Raw genomic sequence first — 17,394 nt, 5'->3', positions numbered from 1 at the left:
TCTTAATTTTACAGAAAAATAAAAACAAAAAACAATTGCGTATTAGAGAGGTTAAGTTTGTAGTCTAGACTTACTCAATTAGTAACTATTTGAGGCAAGATTTGAACTTGGGTTTTCCTGACTTCAGGTCCAGCATTCTATATCCATTGTGAGACTCAGAAATTAGAAAGTAAGTTCAACACTGTTCCATTGGACACAACTATACACACACAACACAACCATAAGGTACTCTTATTTACCTGAAAGCTAAGATAATGGAACTAAGAGTGTTGAAAAGTTTTCTGTGAGCATAAATATGCTTTGAGCAAAATACCTTTCCCTTTGTTTTTATAATTTATTATTATATTCTAAGAGGAGCTTTTAAAATAAATAGTTACAATTTACTGGTCAATTCTGACTATAAAGTTAATAAAGTCATGTTCTCTATTTCCTAGGTATAAATTTGATTCACCTTGAGAAATAAACAGTGAAACTAAAGATGGTACAGTGGTTAGCACATTAGGCTTGTAATCAGGAAATTGCTTGTTAATGAATTCAAATCCAACCTCAGAGAGTCACCAGTTATATGACCTTGCATAAGTCACTTTACTGTTTATCTCAGTTTCCTCATCTGTAAAATGAACCAGAGAAGGAAAAGGCAAAGCGCTCTAGTATCTTTGTTAAGAAAACCCAAACTAAGATCACAAAAAGTCAGACGTGACCAAACAACCAAAAATATATTTGGGGGAAGGGGAGACAGAGATAACCTTCCAACTTTGATATCATTGACAACATGCAGACTTTGGTACTTTGAGAACCTCTGATTTCATGTGTGTGGGTACTCCCTCCCTTTTACTGAGGCAGATCACAACCCTTCCACAATTTGGTGCATGGTCTCTGAAATGATTGTGACTGACTTAGCGATTTTACCTCGCTTGGTCCCTGAGAAATAAAAACACAGTACATCATCAGAGTTGTAACCACAATCTCTTAGCGCATATATTCATAAACTGAATTCTAAAAAGTACCTGTAAAACAGGATGGATGGACCCTTTGGGAACTCAAGGTCACCTCCATTCTAAAATATTAGGTGGCCAGGTGGCACATTGAATTGGAGCTATGTGGCTCTGGGTGAGCCACTTAACCTCCATGTACTTCAGCTTTCTTCATGCAGATAAGAGTGTCTGCCTCATGTGGCTGTTATGATGATCAAATAGGAGAGTATTTGTAAAGCACTTACCAGAGTGTCTGACATATAATAAGCACTTAATGAATGTTTGCTCTCTTCTTTTCCTCCAATAAAGTGTCAGGGTAGGACTTTAGTAGAATTATAACTATGAACTCCCAGAAAATATTCATTATTGTTATTATAAAATAAAGGAGGGGGAAGCACTTATTAGGCATCTACTGTGCTAAGCACCTTTACAAATATTGTCTCATTTGATGTTCACAACTTTGGGAGATAGACAGGTGCTGTTTGTATTTCCATTTTATAGTAAAGGAAGCTGAGGAAAGCAGAGGGTTATATGATTTGTCCAGGCTAACACTTCAAGTGAGTGTCTAAGGCTGGACTTAAACCCAGGTCCTGTATCACTTAGCTGCTGCCAGATAGTCCTAAAAAGAGTTTAGAGATGGACTGAAAATTCTTAGCAAGAAGCTGAGTAGATCTAGAATTTCCAAATTTTAATATTAAGGCCTAGAACTGTGATTAAATTTAAAAATTCTTTTGGGATGTGAAGTCATCAGTCCATTTTAAATTTCTGCATTTTTCTCCCAAGGCACACTCAAAGCTTTTAGGTTTGTTCTTCAAGCTTTATTCAGGTTAGGCATGTTTCTTGGCTGCCAAGGGGTAAAAATATCACACCAGCCAGGCCAGTTAGCTTGGGACTGACAGAATGTGAACCTACACTAAGTCCCTAAGTGGCAGCAGGCCCTAAAGACCCAGGGCCTCTGAATTAAAGCTGTCAAGGGGCAGAGGAGGGTAAGCAAAAGGGCTATGGGGCCTTCCAAGCAATCATTCAGCAAGGTTGTAGAGAAGTCACTAAGAAAGGCTGACAACAAATAAGAAGAATTTCAATCAGAAAGAAATATGATTAAGTGAAACAGAAATGAGCAGTGATAACAGCAGCTGCTACTGGATACTAAGGAAAAATGGGAAGCAATGGAAAAAGAATTAGGTTCCAAAGTAGGAAGGAGGCTTTTTCAGTTCTAGCCTTACCCCTTGCTAATACTAGTTATGTGATGTTGAGTTAAGGCCATTGGATCTCAGTTTCCTTTTCAAAAAATGAAAGAGATGGATTAGATTGCCAAGATCCTTTCAGCAATGAAATCCCATAATGTAATCAGTTCTTTGGAAAACAACATTCTAAAACAAAATTAGTTCTAGGGAAGTAATAGAACTCAGAAATATACATTGAATATGGCATTCAGTTACTACTTGTAAAAAAACTATCAACATGGTTCATATTTGAAAATGTTTGAAATCTAGTTTTTTTTTTTTTTTTTTTTTTTTACTACTTAGTAACAAAATAATGATATTATGAATGAAATCCAACAAATCATGGCGGGAACCATTGTATTAACTTAAAAGTCATTATCATTGAAGACCCCAGTACTTGGCCTGTGAGATCTCTCCAATGACTTTAGACGAAGTCATTTTGGCTATTTTTGATCAACAAGGGAGTTTAAGAAACCTCCATAATTCTTGAGAACCTAGCACTATTTGAACTCAGAAAAGAGTACAAAGAATGAGGCTGGATATTCTTACTTATCTTTCATATGACAGCCCTAAGCCAAATTCCTAACAAGATATCATGGCAATTTTTTCCCTTTTCTACCTCAATGTAGATTACAATTCAGGTCAAATTTTATTTTCCTTAATATACTCTTACTTAGAATTCTATCTATGATAAATGTCAAATACTTAAGAGATAGTGATCTTAAAAGCCATAAATTATTAGTGAGTGCTATAAATGCACAAAGAAGAAGAAAAATTCTAGAAGTAGGATTTAAAACAACCATTACAGAATAGAAATACTTTACCCAAGTATATTTCATTGCATAAATAATGAAGTTAAAAATATATGTAATTTTAACTGGGATGATTTAAAATACTTACATTGCCTGTCAAAAGCTGTGAAGATCTGTCTTACTTCATTCTGATAAAGTTGGGCTGCCTTCTTTTTTTCCATGAGTTTTATAAACTCTTCAAGGCATATACCTAGAAATCAAAAGAAAAATAGCTTCTCTCTTCTAGCAAAGTTATGTGTGAAAGCTAAGATTTATATAGTGCTTACTATATATGAGCAGGTACTTTATAAATATTATCTCATTTGATTCTCACAACCACCTTAAGAGGTATGTGCTATTATTAGCTATATTTTACATGTGAGGAAACCGAAAGAGGGTGACTTGCCTAGGATCACACAGCCAGGAAATGTCTGAGTCTAGATTTGAACTTAAATTTTTCTGACTCCAAGCCTAGGGCCCTATCCACCATACCATCTGACTGCCCCTGTATATAAATGCCCTGTATATAATTCAAAGTACTGAGAATTATTTAATCTTGACTCACATGGGTTTAAAAAGGATATTATTCCCAAAGATTTATAAAGCTGAGGATTGCATTAAATATTATACCTGACATTAGACATGAATAATAGAAAAATGCTCCCTTTGGGAGCATATCTCTTTCAGGGATTTGGTAAATGAACTGATTCTCTTCCAAAAGAATGTGTGTGAGAGAGAGAGAGAGAGAGTGAGAGTGTGTGTGTGTGTGTGTGTATGTATTTCATTCATTACCAAATACAATAAACAGGCCCAGGCACCACTTATGAAATAATGTCTCAACTTTTTTTACTTTGCTTTTCTATATATTTTTCTTGATCTATTTTTTTCTTCCTGGATATCATTATAGCATTATTTCTGCACCTGGGAGATTAGGTCAAATAACTAGTTTCTCAAAAGTCAATATCAATGGCACACCACAGATAAAAGTGGAGAGAATATTATATAAACACCAGAACTGGCACTATCCCCAGGACTGAATAAAAACCCCATGATATATTCAGCTGCTACAAACCTGGATTCCTGTGGCTGTCATAATGGAATAATCATATAGAAGAGTATAAGGGGGAATACTGTACTTATAGTGGCTATTAAAATTTGTTCTAATTCGTTCTGAATTTTAATGGCAATGGTGGAATTAAAAATGTTTTATATTAAAAATATAATTGCTTATAAGTCAATTTTTTTTTCAGATTCAGACTTTTCAAGTTGAGTTGGACCTCAAAAGTTTTTCAGTGTAATATGTTCTTGAAAAGTGTCACTTCTATAATCTGTCTAACCAGACTTCACTTGAACTCTAAGCCCTCTCATTAGGGGGAACCCACTTTACCTCCAGGTAGCCTATTCCACTTTTAGATAGTTATAATTATTAGCTTTTCTTTATATTAGACCTAAATTTGAATCTGTGTTCAACTTCTACTCACTGTTTCCCCTTTTGACCTCTGGGACAAAACAGCACTAACTGATATTTGAAAGCAATTATCATATAAGACTTAACATCTCACCTTCAACCAACATTCACATGGCATGATCTGGGGGCTCTTCACCATCTTGTTTGTCATCCTCTCAACATATTCCATGTTATCATGGTCTTTCTCAACACATGGCACCCAGAACTAAAGACAAGACTCTACATATATCTAACCAGGACAGAATATGGCAGAACTATCAACTCCTTATTCCAAGATGCTGCTTAGCCTAACAGCATTATCTTTTAGGACTGCTACTATATAATACTATATGACATTAAACTTTTAATTTTCTGGCTAGAATGCTTCCCTCATCTCTTAAAAAAAGGACTTTAAGACCTTCTATTTATGAAACTTTATAATCTCTCCTATTTTATTTCATCTTGTTAGATATGACTTCAATGTTATAGGATATTGACATCTTTTTGGATCCTGAGTCTGTATCACATAAATTTGTTTGCCTTCTCAACTTTGGGGCAATTCACAAATTTAATAAGCACACTACAAATTCCTATATCCAAGTCACTTTAAAAAAATTTAAACATCATAGCCAAGCATGGATATCTTGAGAACTCCTTCAGATCTTATTGTTGTTGAGTTATTTCAAAAGTCGAGTATGATTCTTTCTGATCCTATCTGGACTTTTCTTGACAAAGACACTGGAGAGGTTTGCCATTTCCTTCTCTAGCTTGTTTTACAGATGAGGAAACTGAAGAAAACAGGTTAAGTGGCTTGCCCAGGGTCACACAGCTAGTCAATGTCTAAGGCTGGATTTGTAGTCAGATCTTCAGGATTCTGCTGTTACACCTAGCTGCCAAACTGATAGGGAATCATAAATAACTTTTTGGGTCTGGTTATTCAACAGTTCCAATTTATCTACCTTGCCGATGACTTTGTTTCATGCTTTGTTGAAATTGATTTAATCTGTATCTACAGTATTCCTGTAATCTACTGTTCAAGTTCTTTTTCAGTTGTGTCTGACTCTTCATGATCCCATTTTGGGATTTTCTTGGCAAAAATACTAGAGTGGTTTGCCATTTCCTTCTCCAGCTCATTTTACAAGAGGAAGAAACTGAGACAAAAAGAGTTAAGTTGCATAGAGCTGAGAGCTACTGGCAGTCCACTGATCCTGTTAATTTAGTATCTTCTGTTCGAGATGGTGCTATGCGGATTCTTTATGAACACTTTCTTTTCTGAATATTCAGTAACTGAGTATTCAGTCTAATATGTCTAAGAGGCAGTTGGGAGATATGAAGTTGAAGATATAAAAGAAGAATTATTAGGGCTAGATAAGTAGATCCGAGGTCTATTAACAGAGATAATAATTAAAATCATAGAAACTGCTCGGACTACCAAGTGATATAAAGTGACAGAGAGGGAGAAGAGAATGGGTTCAGAACAAAACCCTGAGGGACCCCTATGGGTTAGCCAGGGTGACGTGGATAAAAATGCATCAAAGGACAACAGGAAGGAGTAATTAGACAGGTAGGTGAACCAGGAGAAAGTAGTGTCATGAAAACCTAGAAAGAAGAATATCAAGGAGAAGAAGGTGATATTACTAAATAATCCATTCACTGAACTAGATGGAATTATTTTTAGCTTAAGCAAAAACATCATGGACATATTCGTTTTCATTTTTTAAAAACTCTAAACAAATGCCAGAGGAAAAGGTCATATTTTCTGTAAGTAGTTAGTCCAATAAAATGACATTTTAGATAGTTCAACTTTTCTACACATCTGAGATGTAAGGAAAATTCAGAAGTTATTTATTAGGAAAGGGAATTGGATACACAACATATCTCAACTAATCATTTTAAATAATTTGTTGAGAGGAAAAAGAGTGTATCATAGGAGAGTATCTTAGAAGGGAAATGCTGTCTGTAGGCAAGTCCCACACCCTTCTGCCTCAACACATATCTGAGGCCTTCCTGGGTCTCAAAATCCCCACAAAGGTCCTTTGCTTTCACTTGAGTATCTATGTTGAGGAAAGGCTACAAGGCAACTGGCAGGCAAAAAATCATGAAGGTTTTACAAAGTAAATGGGCCTCCAAATTGCCAAGGAAATAACATATAAAAAAAGATTCAGTTCTAGTTTAATCATTAATGATGATAACTTAGCAATTCTCTCATAGACTGAAATTGTCCCCAAAATAAAAACTCTTAAAATTATATATGCAAACTCTGTACTAATCTAAAATAGACTTATGTCAGTTTGAAAGGCAAAACCAAGATGATTATTAATAGTGATGATGATGTGAAAGGATGGGGAAAAAATCAAAATACAAATAAAAACACAAAGAAAATGATACCAACCAGGGCCAGTTTCTGTTATAGTGATATTTATAAGTAAGAAATTCTTTGTAGGATAATATTGTTATTTGTCTTTATGTGAAACAGGAAGGTAAAAGAGAAGAATAAATTTAATATAAGAAATCCAATCTTACTAATGAGAAATAAAATCAAGAGCAATGAGAAGGAATATGAATTCAGAAAACTCATTTCACTCTTATAATTTAAACTATTACCAAATTCACCATACCACTCTTAACATAAAAAGCTTCTCATTACTTATGGGGTGGTAAAGTCACTTAGTCTCACACTCAAGGTCTTTAAAAATTATTCCCAAACTACCTTACCAACCTTATCTCCCATTCCCCTCTCGTTTAAAAAAATCTTTCACTTTAGTCAAGCTTATCTAATCCCTAATATCTAGAAGATATCTTGTTTATTTTGCCTCACAACCTCAGTTAATTTTATTTCCCCTATAAGAGACATTCCTCCTTTTTCCTATTTAAATGCTGTCCACCATCATCTGGGGCTAGTTCAAGTTCCATTTCCTCAATGAAGCCTTCCTTAACCAGTCTGATCCAGGTCATTCTCTCTTCCTGAATTTTTTGTCTTTATCATTTATTTAACGATTATTAATATTTGTATTTTTATATTTATATATCATCTTCTCTCTTTAGGTAAGGTCTACTGCATCTTGTGCTTTCTTGCAGCTCACTTTATTATACATATAGAAAGTCCTCAATACATATTTGTTAACTGAATGAATTTGTTGTCCATGAAAAAAGTCACATTGTAAATACCAAGTGAAACAAAGAAAAACTTAGCTGAACATAATAATAGATTTTTTAAATATCGTTAGAAGTTTAAGAGCCTAAATGGAACCTTATTTATTACTGCTTTAACCTTGATTCAATACAACTAACATTAATTAAGGCATCTATTAAATACAAGCCTCTATACTGAGAGAAGAGGAAAGAAAGCCTAAAACAAAAAAGTCCCATTTCTAAAGAAGCTTATATTTTTGGGTGAGAGAATACAGCATGCATGCAGATAAATATATACTAAATAATACAAAACAATTTTAATGGAGAAAGAGAACACACTTTCTTGACATCCATTTTTAAGTATCTACTTTTAGCTCTCTTCCACAAATGAGCTTGAAGTGATGGTATCTATTATCTATCTCCTTTTCTCTAGAGTGTTGCTATACTGCCTTTTAAAGTGGACATACTCTATTTTTCTACAATGTTTCGAATATTCAGGATGACTATTTTTATTAGAAAATAATACAACTTGGCTTTTAAAAACTTTCTGCATAATTTGAAAACAAAGCAGAAAAATTACTTGTCTCCATACATATTTTTAATGTTTTCTTTATGAATTCATGAATATAAAAATTAAAATAAAAATATTATCATATTACCTGAAGTGTTTGAATTTACTGCTGACATAATAGAATCTGCTTCTATCTGGAAGAGAGGAAAAAAATGCAGGGTAAATAGTTTCAGAAATTCTTTTAGGGGTTAATGTAATGATTGATTATTAGAAAAATATGCAATTAAGGAGAAACCAATAATATGATATACTTAAGTATATTATATATTATATCTTTTAAGTATATATATATATATATAAAATATGCAACTCTGATGGCATTTTTATAAATTTGTTTTCTAAATTTAGCACCAAAGTCTATAAATAGATATTTAGACTTTCTACTGCTTTAAGATTTGGTGTAGAAAGGGATTTGCAGATCATTTAGATCAGACTTGAAGAGAAGTGATTTGCCCAAAGTCATAAAGAATACCTGTGGCAGAACCATTATAAAAACCAAGGCCTTTGGATCTCCAGGGGTTTCCAGCTGGGGGCATGTTTTAGCTAAAAAATTGAGGAATTCTTTCATTTTGAAGAGGACCAGTAACATCAGGATGTGATGTCTTGACTCATTTGTGCACTGGACTTTTGAGAAATATTTAGTAAGTAATCATGCTAAAATACTAAAATATTCCAAAAACAATAGTGTTAATAAAAAAAATATGAATTGGAAAGAAAAAGTGTTAAAGAAGGTTAGGATGGAAAAGGGAAGGAGTATTCCAGTACAAGGTATAAATTTTGAAAGAGAAAGTTGAAGGAATAATTCCTAAAAAACAAAATTAAATGTATTTAGTCAGAATGTGAGACTCTTTTTGTATTAAACGAGAAAAAAAAATCAAGGATAGACACTCAGTAAAATAAGAATCATGGATCTCTGCAATAACTGGAAACTTTGAATTAATTTTCAATCAATGAAATTACAATATTTTTGTGTACCTTGGAAGAAATATTCCATTATTTTAAGCTTTTAATTCCGATTATAACAAGGCTTTCACTAACCTGTGAACTGCCCCCTAGTACCCTTCCCTGACAACTTCAGTGTCATCCTTGACTTCTCATTTTCAATCCACATACATTTATTCATTCAAGAAATATGTATTACATGCCTTTCATATGCCAAGTACTGTACTAGTTGTGGAAGATACAAAAGGAGGCAAAGCAATTGCTGCCCTCAAGAAGCTTACAGTCTATGGGGGACGCAACATGTAAACCAACATAGACAAAGTAAGCTCTACACAGGATAGATAGGAAATAAATTAAAAAAAAAAAAAAGGAACACACTAGAATTGAGGAAAGTTAGTGAAGGCTTCCTGCAGAAGGTGAAATTTTAGCTGTGACTTAAAGGAAGCCAAGGAGGTGGATAAGTGATTTGTAGACAGACCACTGAGCTTGCTGTGAGGAAGACCTGCTTTCTAGGCCTCAGAAATGACATCATTTAACTGGTTTTTCATAATCCACAGAAGGAAATATTAAACCATCCAGTTTGGCCAAGACACGGCCAATTGGACACAGGGGTCACAGAAAGCTGGACATGACTGAACAGTAGCAGTAAGGGAGGCCACTATTCAGGGCTGGGGAGAGGCAATTCTGGCCATGAGGGAGTCAGAGAAAATGCCCAGAGCTGAGTGAGATGGACTGCTTTGTTTCTGGAATAGTCACTGTCACTGTGCTGCTGATTATGTCTTAAGAAGTAACGTGTAGGAGGATTCCAGGAAGATGGCGGAGTAGTTGATAAATTTCAAGCTCTCTGGATTCCCCCCCCCCCCCCGCCCAAACTCAGGACAAATATAAACTAATGAAAAATCAAGACGACTTGGGGCACAACAGGGTTTTCATTATATAATAGAGAAGATCAAAAAAAGACTCCAGCCCAGAATTAACCTGCCTGAAGTACAAACACCTCCTAGCTAGCTCTGCTGAACTATTAAGTGGGGCCCCTCTGGCTAACCAGGTGTGGGAACCACCTACTGTCATCTCCCCAACTGTTGGGGGGTAGGGGTTTGAGTCCTTTCAGACTGAGGGCAGACTGGGAGCACCAGGCTCAGCTGTGATCTGAGACAAGGCCCTGGGTGAGAAGGAGCCAGCACCCAGCGAGTGCAGAAGTAGTGGGGAAGGGACACTGCTGACTGCAGGCACCTGCAGGAGGGTGGAGCTCTTGGTTTGGGGATCCTGGTGATAGTGGAGAGCTGAAGGGAAGCTCTCCCATAATTATTAATACTAGTATTAATGTTTAATAAAAAAGAATAGGCAAAGGAGAGCAAAACCCATCACTGAAACAATATGGGGACCAAGAAGACCAGGGTTCATCTTAAGAGGACGGCACTTTTGTAAAAAATACAGCTTCCACTTCCAAAAGTAACATGAAATGGCTCTACCCAGAGAGAATTTACAGAAGAACTCTAAAAAGAATTTAAAAATCAAATGAGAGACATTGAGGAAAAAAAAAACTAAATAAAAGCATCCAAGAAAAACAAGATTATGAAAAAAAGTTAACCAACTAGAAAAGGAGGTACAGAGTCTAAAAAATGAAAATCAGAATGGGGCAAGGGGAAGTCAGTGAAGCTATGAGAGACCAAGAAATAACAAAACACATAAAAAATGAGAAAATAGAACAGAATATGTAATATCTTATAAGAAAAACAAAAGATCTGGAGAACAGATCAAGAACAGAAAATATAAGAATAATTGGACTATCAGAAAGTTGTGACCAAAAAAGAGAATTTTGACATAATAATGCAGGAAATAATTCAAGAAAATTGCCCTGGAGGATAAAACATCAGGGAAAAGTAGAAAAAGAAAAAAAATCCACCAATCACCACCTCAAAGAGATCCTTTGTGGAAAATATATGGGGATATTATTGCCACATTTCAAAACCCTCATATCAGAGAGAAAATTGTGCAAGAAACAAGAAAAAAAAATCAAATATGCTGGAGTTACAATTAGAATTGTACAAGATTTATCAGCAGCTACAATAAAAGACCACAGCTCCTGGAGTTATATCTACGAGCAATCAAAAGAACTAGTCCTGCAACCAAATTATCTCTAATTTTGAATGAGAAAATATGGATATTTAATGATACTGCAGATTTTCAGGACTTCATATCAACCAAAACCAAGCTTAACAGAAAATTAAGCATATAAGAGTAAATATGAAAATTCAATTGTAAGGAACGTAATATGAACAAACTGTTTAAACATGGACAATTTTTTTATTTACATGGGAAAATGTATACTATAATATTTAAGATTTACTTCAACAATAGGGTAGCTCAAAAGAAAGATTGGCAGAGTAAAGGTAAAAGTAGTCATCAGATTTTACAAATGAGGTACAGAGGAAGAATAGACAGAGTAGGGAGGAGAAGGGCTCATAATTCTAAAATACCTACTCACAAAGGAAATGAATTCAATAGGTAACATTTCATATACATATATATATATATATACACACACACACGTATGTATATACATATATGTGTATGTGTATAGACATATATTGTGTGTGTGTATTGTGGATATATATATATATATATATATATATATGTATGTATGTGTGTGTGTGTATATATACATCATGAAGGGTATAGTACCCTCCAAAATCTATAAATAAATAAGGCGGAGAGGGATGGATGGAGAAGTAAAAGGAGAGGGGAAAAGACAAGGGAGGGACCCTCGAATAGAGGGAGGTTAAGTAATAGCAAGGCAAGTTATGGAGCAGAATTTAATTAGACTCAGCAGGGATAGGAAAGATGTGTGTATACGTGGGGTGTATGTATGTGACAGTGTGTGAATGTATGTGTACTTTTACATATCTATGCATAAATATATATTTTTCCTAACTGTAGCTTGCTTGGGGATGATGGAAGAAATGAAAGGGAGAAAAATAATAAATAACATGCACAACAGAGAAATAAACAACAATTTACAAGGAAGTAAAGAAAATGACATTCTATGAATATTTCTCCTACTAATATACATATACTTTCTTGATCTGGTAATTTGTTGTTATACATTTTGAATCCTCCCTGATGTTCTTCAGGGCACAACAATGTTCTCTTTTGTTTTGCTTTATTTTTGTGTTATTTTCTGTTTTTCAAATAAAATAATATTTTTAAATTAAAAATAATATATAACTTTTTCCCCTTTTGATCTGATTTTTCTTGTACAATATGACAAATATGGAAATATGTTTAAAAGAATTGTACATGTTTAACCTATATCAAATTGCTTGCTGTCTTGGGGAGGAAGAGGTAAGTGAAGGAGGGAGAAAAATTTGGAACATAAAATGTTACAAAAATGAATCTTAAAAACTATCTTTATGTGTATTTGAAAAATAAAATACTATTGAAATTTTTTTTTAAAAAAAAGAAATAATGTGTAAGACTTAAAAGAGGGAGCTAGGTTGTTAAGTCTCAATAGTTCTACCTTCATAATATGTTTTATATATTTTCCATTCTTTTTCTTCACATAGCCCTAACCCTGCCTCAGGTCCTCATTACCTTGCCTACTCTATAATCCATCCTTACTCAGTTGCCAAAGTGATTATCCTAAAGTTCAGATCTTACCATGTCATCCTCCTTCCCTCAATAAACTCCAATGGCTATTACCTCCAGGATAAATGTAAAGTGCTCGGTTTAGCATTTAAAATACTTCATAATATATCCTCCTCCTTTTCTAATCTTCTCACACTTTACTACTCCCAAATTGTCTATGATCTAACTACACTGGCCTATGGCTATCTCTTCACTGGCTCTCCCCCAGGCCTGGACTCTCTTCCATCTCCTCTACTTCTGTCTTCTTTTAAGATTCAGTCCAACATTAATACATTGTTGGTAGAATTGTGAATACATCCAACCATTCTGGAGAGCAATTTTGGAACTATGCCCAAAGGGCTATCAAACTGTGCATACCCTTTGATCCAGCAGTGTTTCTACTGGGCTTTTATCCCAAAGAGATCCTAAAGGAGAGAAAGGGACCCACATGTGCAAAAATGTTTGTGGCAGCCTTTTCTACAGTGACTAGAAACAGGAAATTGAAGGGATGCCCATCAATTGGAGAATGGCTGAGTAAATTGTGGTATATGAATGTTATGGAATATTATTGTTCTGTAAGAAATGATCAGCAGGATGATTTCAGAGAGGCCTGGAGAGACTTACATGAACTGATGCTAAGTGAAGTGAATAGAACCAAGAGAACATGTACATGGCAACTGAAAGATTATGTGGATCAATTCTGACAGACATGGCTCGTTTTATAACGAGCCAATTCCAATAAACTTGTGATGAAGAGAGCCATCTGCATCGTGAGAGAGGACTCGGGGGATCAAATATAGATAGGATTTTCACCTTTTTTGTGGTTGATTCTTTGCTTTTTTTCTCTCATTTTTTTTTTCCTTTTTGATCTGATTTTTCTTGTGTAGCATGGTAATTGTAGAAATATATATAGAAGAATTGCACATGTTTAACATATAGCATGGGGGAAATGGAGGGAGAAAAATTTTGGAATACAAGGTTTTGCAAGGGTGAATAAAAAAATAAGTTGATTAGATAAGGTAAGAGCCTAGTAGAAAAAGGGAATGAGATGAGTTGTTTAAAACTCCATAACCAAAGTAGTTGAGTATAGCATTCTCTATTAAGGAAAATGATTATTTTTATATTAATAATTATTGCAATAGGGACAGGATTTTTTTTTCAGAAATCTTTAAGTTTTTCAGGACACTGAATTGAAGAACACTGTTAATGGATGAGATTGCCCAAATTCTCTGAGAGATCCTGAATGGGAGAGACCACCAACTAGAGAATCTTATAAAGAATTCAATTTAAGGTGAATTCCAGTTCATTTTATTCTACTCCATTACATTCATTGTTTTTGGGTAGGGGAAGATTTTTTGTCTAGATTGCTTAGCCTGGGGACGATCTAGGAGCAAAGTAGGGACATGGGGGGTAGAGGATGGGAGTGATCTAGGAGCAAGAGTGGTCAAAGTAACATTTCCCAGCCCCTCATTAGAATGGTCTACTTCTTATTATAATATTCATTATTTTCAATAATTGCTAACCAGTTGATCAGTTAATTGTCACCCTCAGGAAAACCCTCTCTTTCAAGAGCATGTAAGTACTGAGTAGGTTCCACAGGCTCTCTGGGATTCAAGAGTGCCACTGACTCCTTTTATTAATTACCTATCAGTATGATTAATAATATGATTAATTACCACAAGTTATGTCTCTTGAACTTTTTATAATTTCAAATATCAAGGTTGCAAAAAAGAAAGATTTGGAGGCTTGATGTCAAGATCTTGCTCAACTTTCTAATGGTGAGAGCTGCCCAACAGTGGAACAGAAATGGAGGGAAACAGAAGCTGCCCTTCTCCTTAGAAGTCTTCAGGAGAGGCTCGAAGACTGCTTATCCATTCATTGCTGTCAGGATTCCTTTGAGGCAGGGGCAAGAGGAGACACTTTCAAAGGTTCTTACCAACTGAAATATTATGGGACTTGAGGAGTTGTTAGATATGTTCCAGAGCAAGTTTTTGTTCAGGCATGATGGTGGGGATGGGGTAGGTCGCTCCAACTCGAAAATCTGTGCTTCTAATCTTAAAGAAGTCATTCTTTATAAAACTGGATTGTACGAAATTCATTACTCTTTCAAAATTGTTTGGTTTTGCCTTTCATTAGATTTCCTCCCCTCTCATTTGTGTATTTTTGAGTTTTAAGTTTATTTCTTGATTTTTTTGAGAAGGATTTCCCCTCTTATGTCCTAAATTGTCTTTACTGTTGTTTCTTTTCTTATTATTTAATGAAAATTAAGTTTTACTTCTTTTTTTTCACTCTACATTTTCTAGTAATGTTCCTGCTTCTAGAAAATTGGCAGAATTTCTTTTTACTTTTTTTCATTGCCCTTTTGGGGTTCCTTTCCTTTAAAAGACAACACTTAATCACTGTATTTAGGAATTTTCTGGACTAATTGCAACTTTTTCCTTCTTTAAGAATTTCTTAAAAATGATGCAATTATCTCTTATGCATTGTTAGGATTAGGGGTTGAAAATCAATGTAAAAATTTTGGTGGTCCCTTTATAACAAAAAAATCTGAATTATTAATATTAAAAATTGATATTGATAAAATATTGAAAAATACTGATAAGATAAAATGTTTTGGCATTATACAATACTATATATACATATACATTTATGTATTTCTAAGTTTCTGAACATTTTCTTTGTTATCTGTATTAAAAGATAAAATGTGTTGGTATTATACAATAATATGTATATATGCATATATGCATTTTTGAATTTCTAAACATTCTTTGTTGTTTGCTGCTCTTCCCATGTAATCTGTAGTTTTTACAAAACTTCCACTTAATTTTTTATGCCAACTTGTGACATATCAAAATTGTGATGCAGAAAATCACAATTTGGAAGGGATAATTGTAGTTGGAAGACTCTCTTTCTAATACTTTTCCTCCTATTCCTGTTACCTTAACTCAAACTTCCATATCAGTCCATTTTTTTTTTCTTGCACAAACTCTGAACCTCTTAAATTTGGGGAATACCAATCCTTACTCAAATTTCACAGGAAGAGAACTGATTATAGTTAGGTTTTTTAGTGAAGTTTCCAAACTGCCAGCTGACTCCCTGCCTCAGAGTTTCTTGGGGAATGGGCTCCCCCATTCATACATATGTCCACTTTGTCCATATGTCCTGACAGAGTAAAAGCAATGACAGTTAAAGTTTAAAGCACAAAACTATGAGGTTTTTCCTGGTTGTGCCCATGTTGCTAAAGCATTATGAGAGATTTAGAAAATTTGGTCCTCCATTGTTACTTCAGAAGGTCTTAATTGTATGGAGATATTTTCATTTTTTTTCTTCTCCTACCTTCAATTTAAAATGCTATAGAACACATTTCTGTCAGTTTTGAGACTTCTGAGATGAGGGAAATCACATTTTAAAAACAATTATATTGCTATCTGCCTTCACTGTGTGACTTGGGGCAAAAGTGAGACACCAAGGAAAAGGGTAGAGAATGATTGAAGAAAGAACTTTTTTTTTTTTAAAAGATACAATCTATGTGTGATTTATGATCTTAAGATTTAAAGCAGTGGTTCTCAAACTCTTTTTCTCAGTATCTTTATGGTATTAATAACTATTGACAATATGTCCAAAGAGTTTTTGTTTATATGGGTTACATAATAGATATTTATCATAAATAGAAAAAAAAACTAATTTTGAATTTGTAGACCCTCTGAAAGGATTTCAGAGACTCTTCAGGATTCACTGCACCACACTTTGAGAACCACTGATTTAAAGCTTAAAAGGAATTATGGAAATGTAATCCTTTTATTTTATAAAATTTCACTCTGAAAGATAAAACAACTTTTCTAGAACTCCACAGCTAATATGATATGAAATCTGAGCCCAAATTCCAACTCCAAAGCCAGTCTTCCTTTCACTATACCATTTCTGTTACTTATTATTTATTATTCATAACTTATACGAGATTCTTCAAAAGTTAATGAAAGTCACCTAACATTTAGTTTGACATTTTGGAAGAGTCCCTTCAAAGAAAACTTCTTTTTTTGGGGGGGAGGGGGAAATGCTGAGGCAATTGGGGTTAAGTGACTTGCCCAGAGTCATACAGCCGGGAAGTGTTAAGTGTCTGAGGGCAGATTTGAACTCAGACCCTCCTTACTTTAGGATTGGTGCTCTATCCACCGCACCATCTAACTGCCCCTAAAGAAAACTTTTTAATATGTACCCCAGAAAGTTTATTTCTCAGTTATTTGAACCTTGATAACACTAAAATTTCTCCTTCGACAACATTAATTTAGTCCTCTGAATTTATGTTTCTGAATATCACATATATAAGAATATGGCTAATTTTATAATCAAAGCAAACAACCCCCAAGAGGTAAGATACTTGAATGAATAAAGGCCTCATTATCAAGCTAATAGAAGGTTTAAAGGGACCCAGGCTCCTCATATAATCATGAAAAAAAAAAAGACTTTTTTTTAAACCACTATAAAATAAAAACAATCAAAATAGAAAATGTTCAAAATAAGGAAATTTAGTGTATATGTGTGTGTGTGTGTGTATATATATATATGTATTATATTATACACACACACACACACACACACACACACACACACATACACACACCCACAAATGATGCCTCAGGTAAAACAGTTAAAGTATCATTTGGGTATCAATCAAATAGCATTTACT

General features: G+C 34.3%; 1 protein-coding gene across 3 annotated transcripts in view; it reads right to left on the bottom strand.

The window, feature by feature from the left end:
- EFCAB11 (EF-hand calcium binding domain 11) overlaps positions 1-17,394 on the bottom strand; it is a 173,829-nt gene that overhangs the window by 140,150 nt on the left and 16,285 nt on the right. For all 3 annotated transcript variants that reach the window (XM_051977421.1, XM_051977423.1, XM_051977422.1), the window contains exons 3-4: positions 8,227-8,272; positions 3,098-3,199 (exon numbers count right to left, since the gene is read on the bottom strand). In XM_051977421.1, coding sequence (XP_051833381.1) covers positions 3,098-3,199; positions 8,227-8,272 — 148 coding nt within the window. The remainder of the gene's footprint in view (positions 1-3,097; positions 3,200-8,226; positions 8,273-17,394) is intronic.

This window comes from Antechinus flavipes, chromosome 2 (genome assembly GCF_016432865.1).
Source record: "Antechinus flavipes isolate AdamAnt ecotype Samford, QLD, Australia chromosome 2, AdamAnt_v2, whole genome shotgun sequence".
Taxonomy (NCBI): domain Eukaryota; kingdom Metazoa; phylum Chordata; class Mammalia; order Dasyuromorphia; family Dasyuridae; genus Antechinus; species Antechinus flavipes.
The sequence above is the reverse complement of the archived record's forward strand: the minus strand, read 5'-3'. Positions and strand labels throughout refer to the sequence as shown.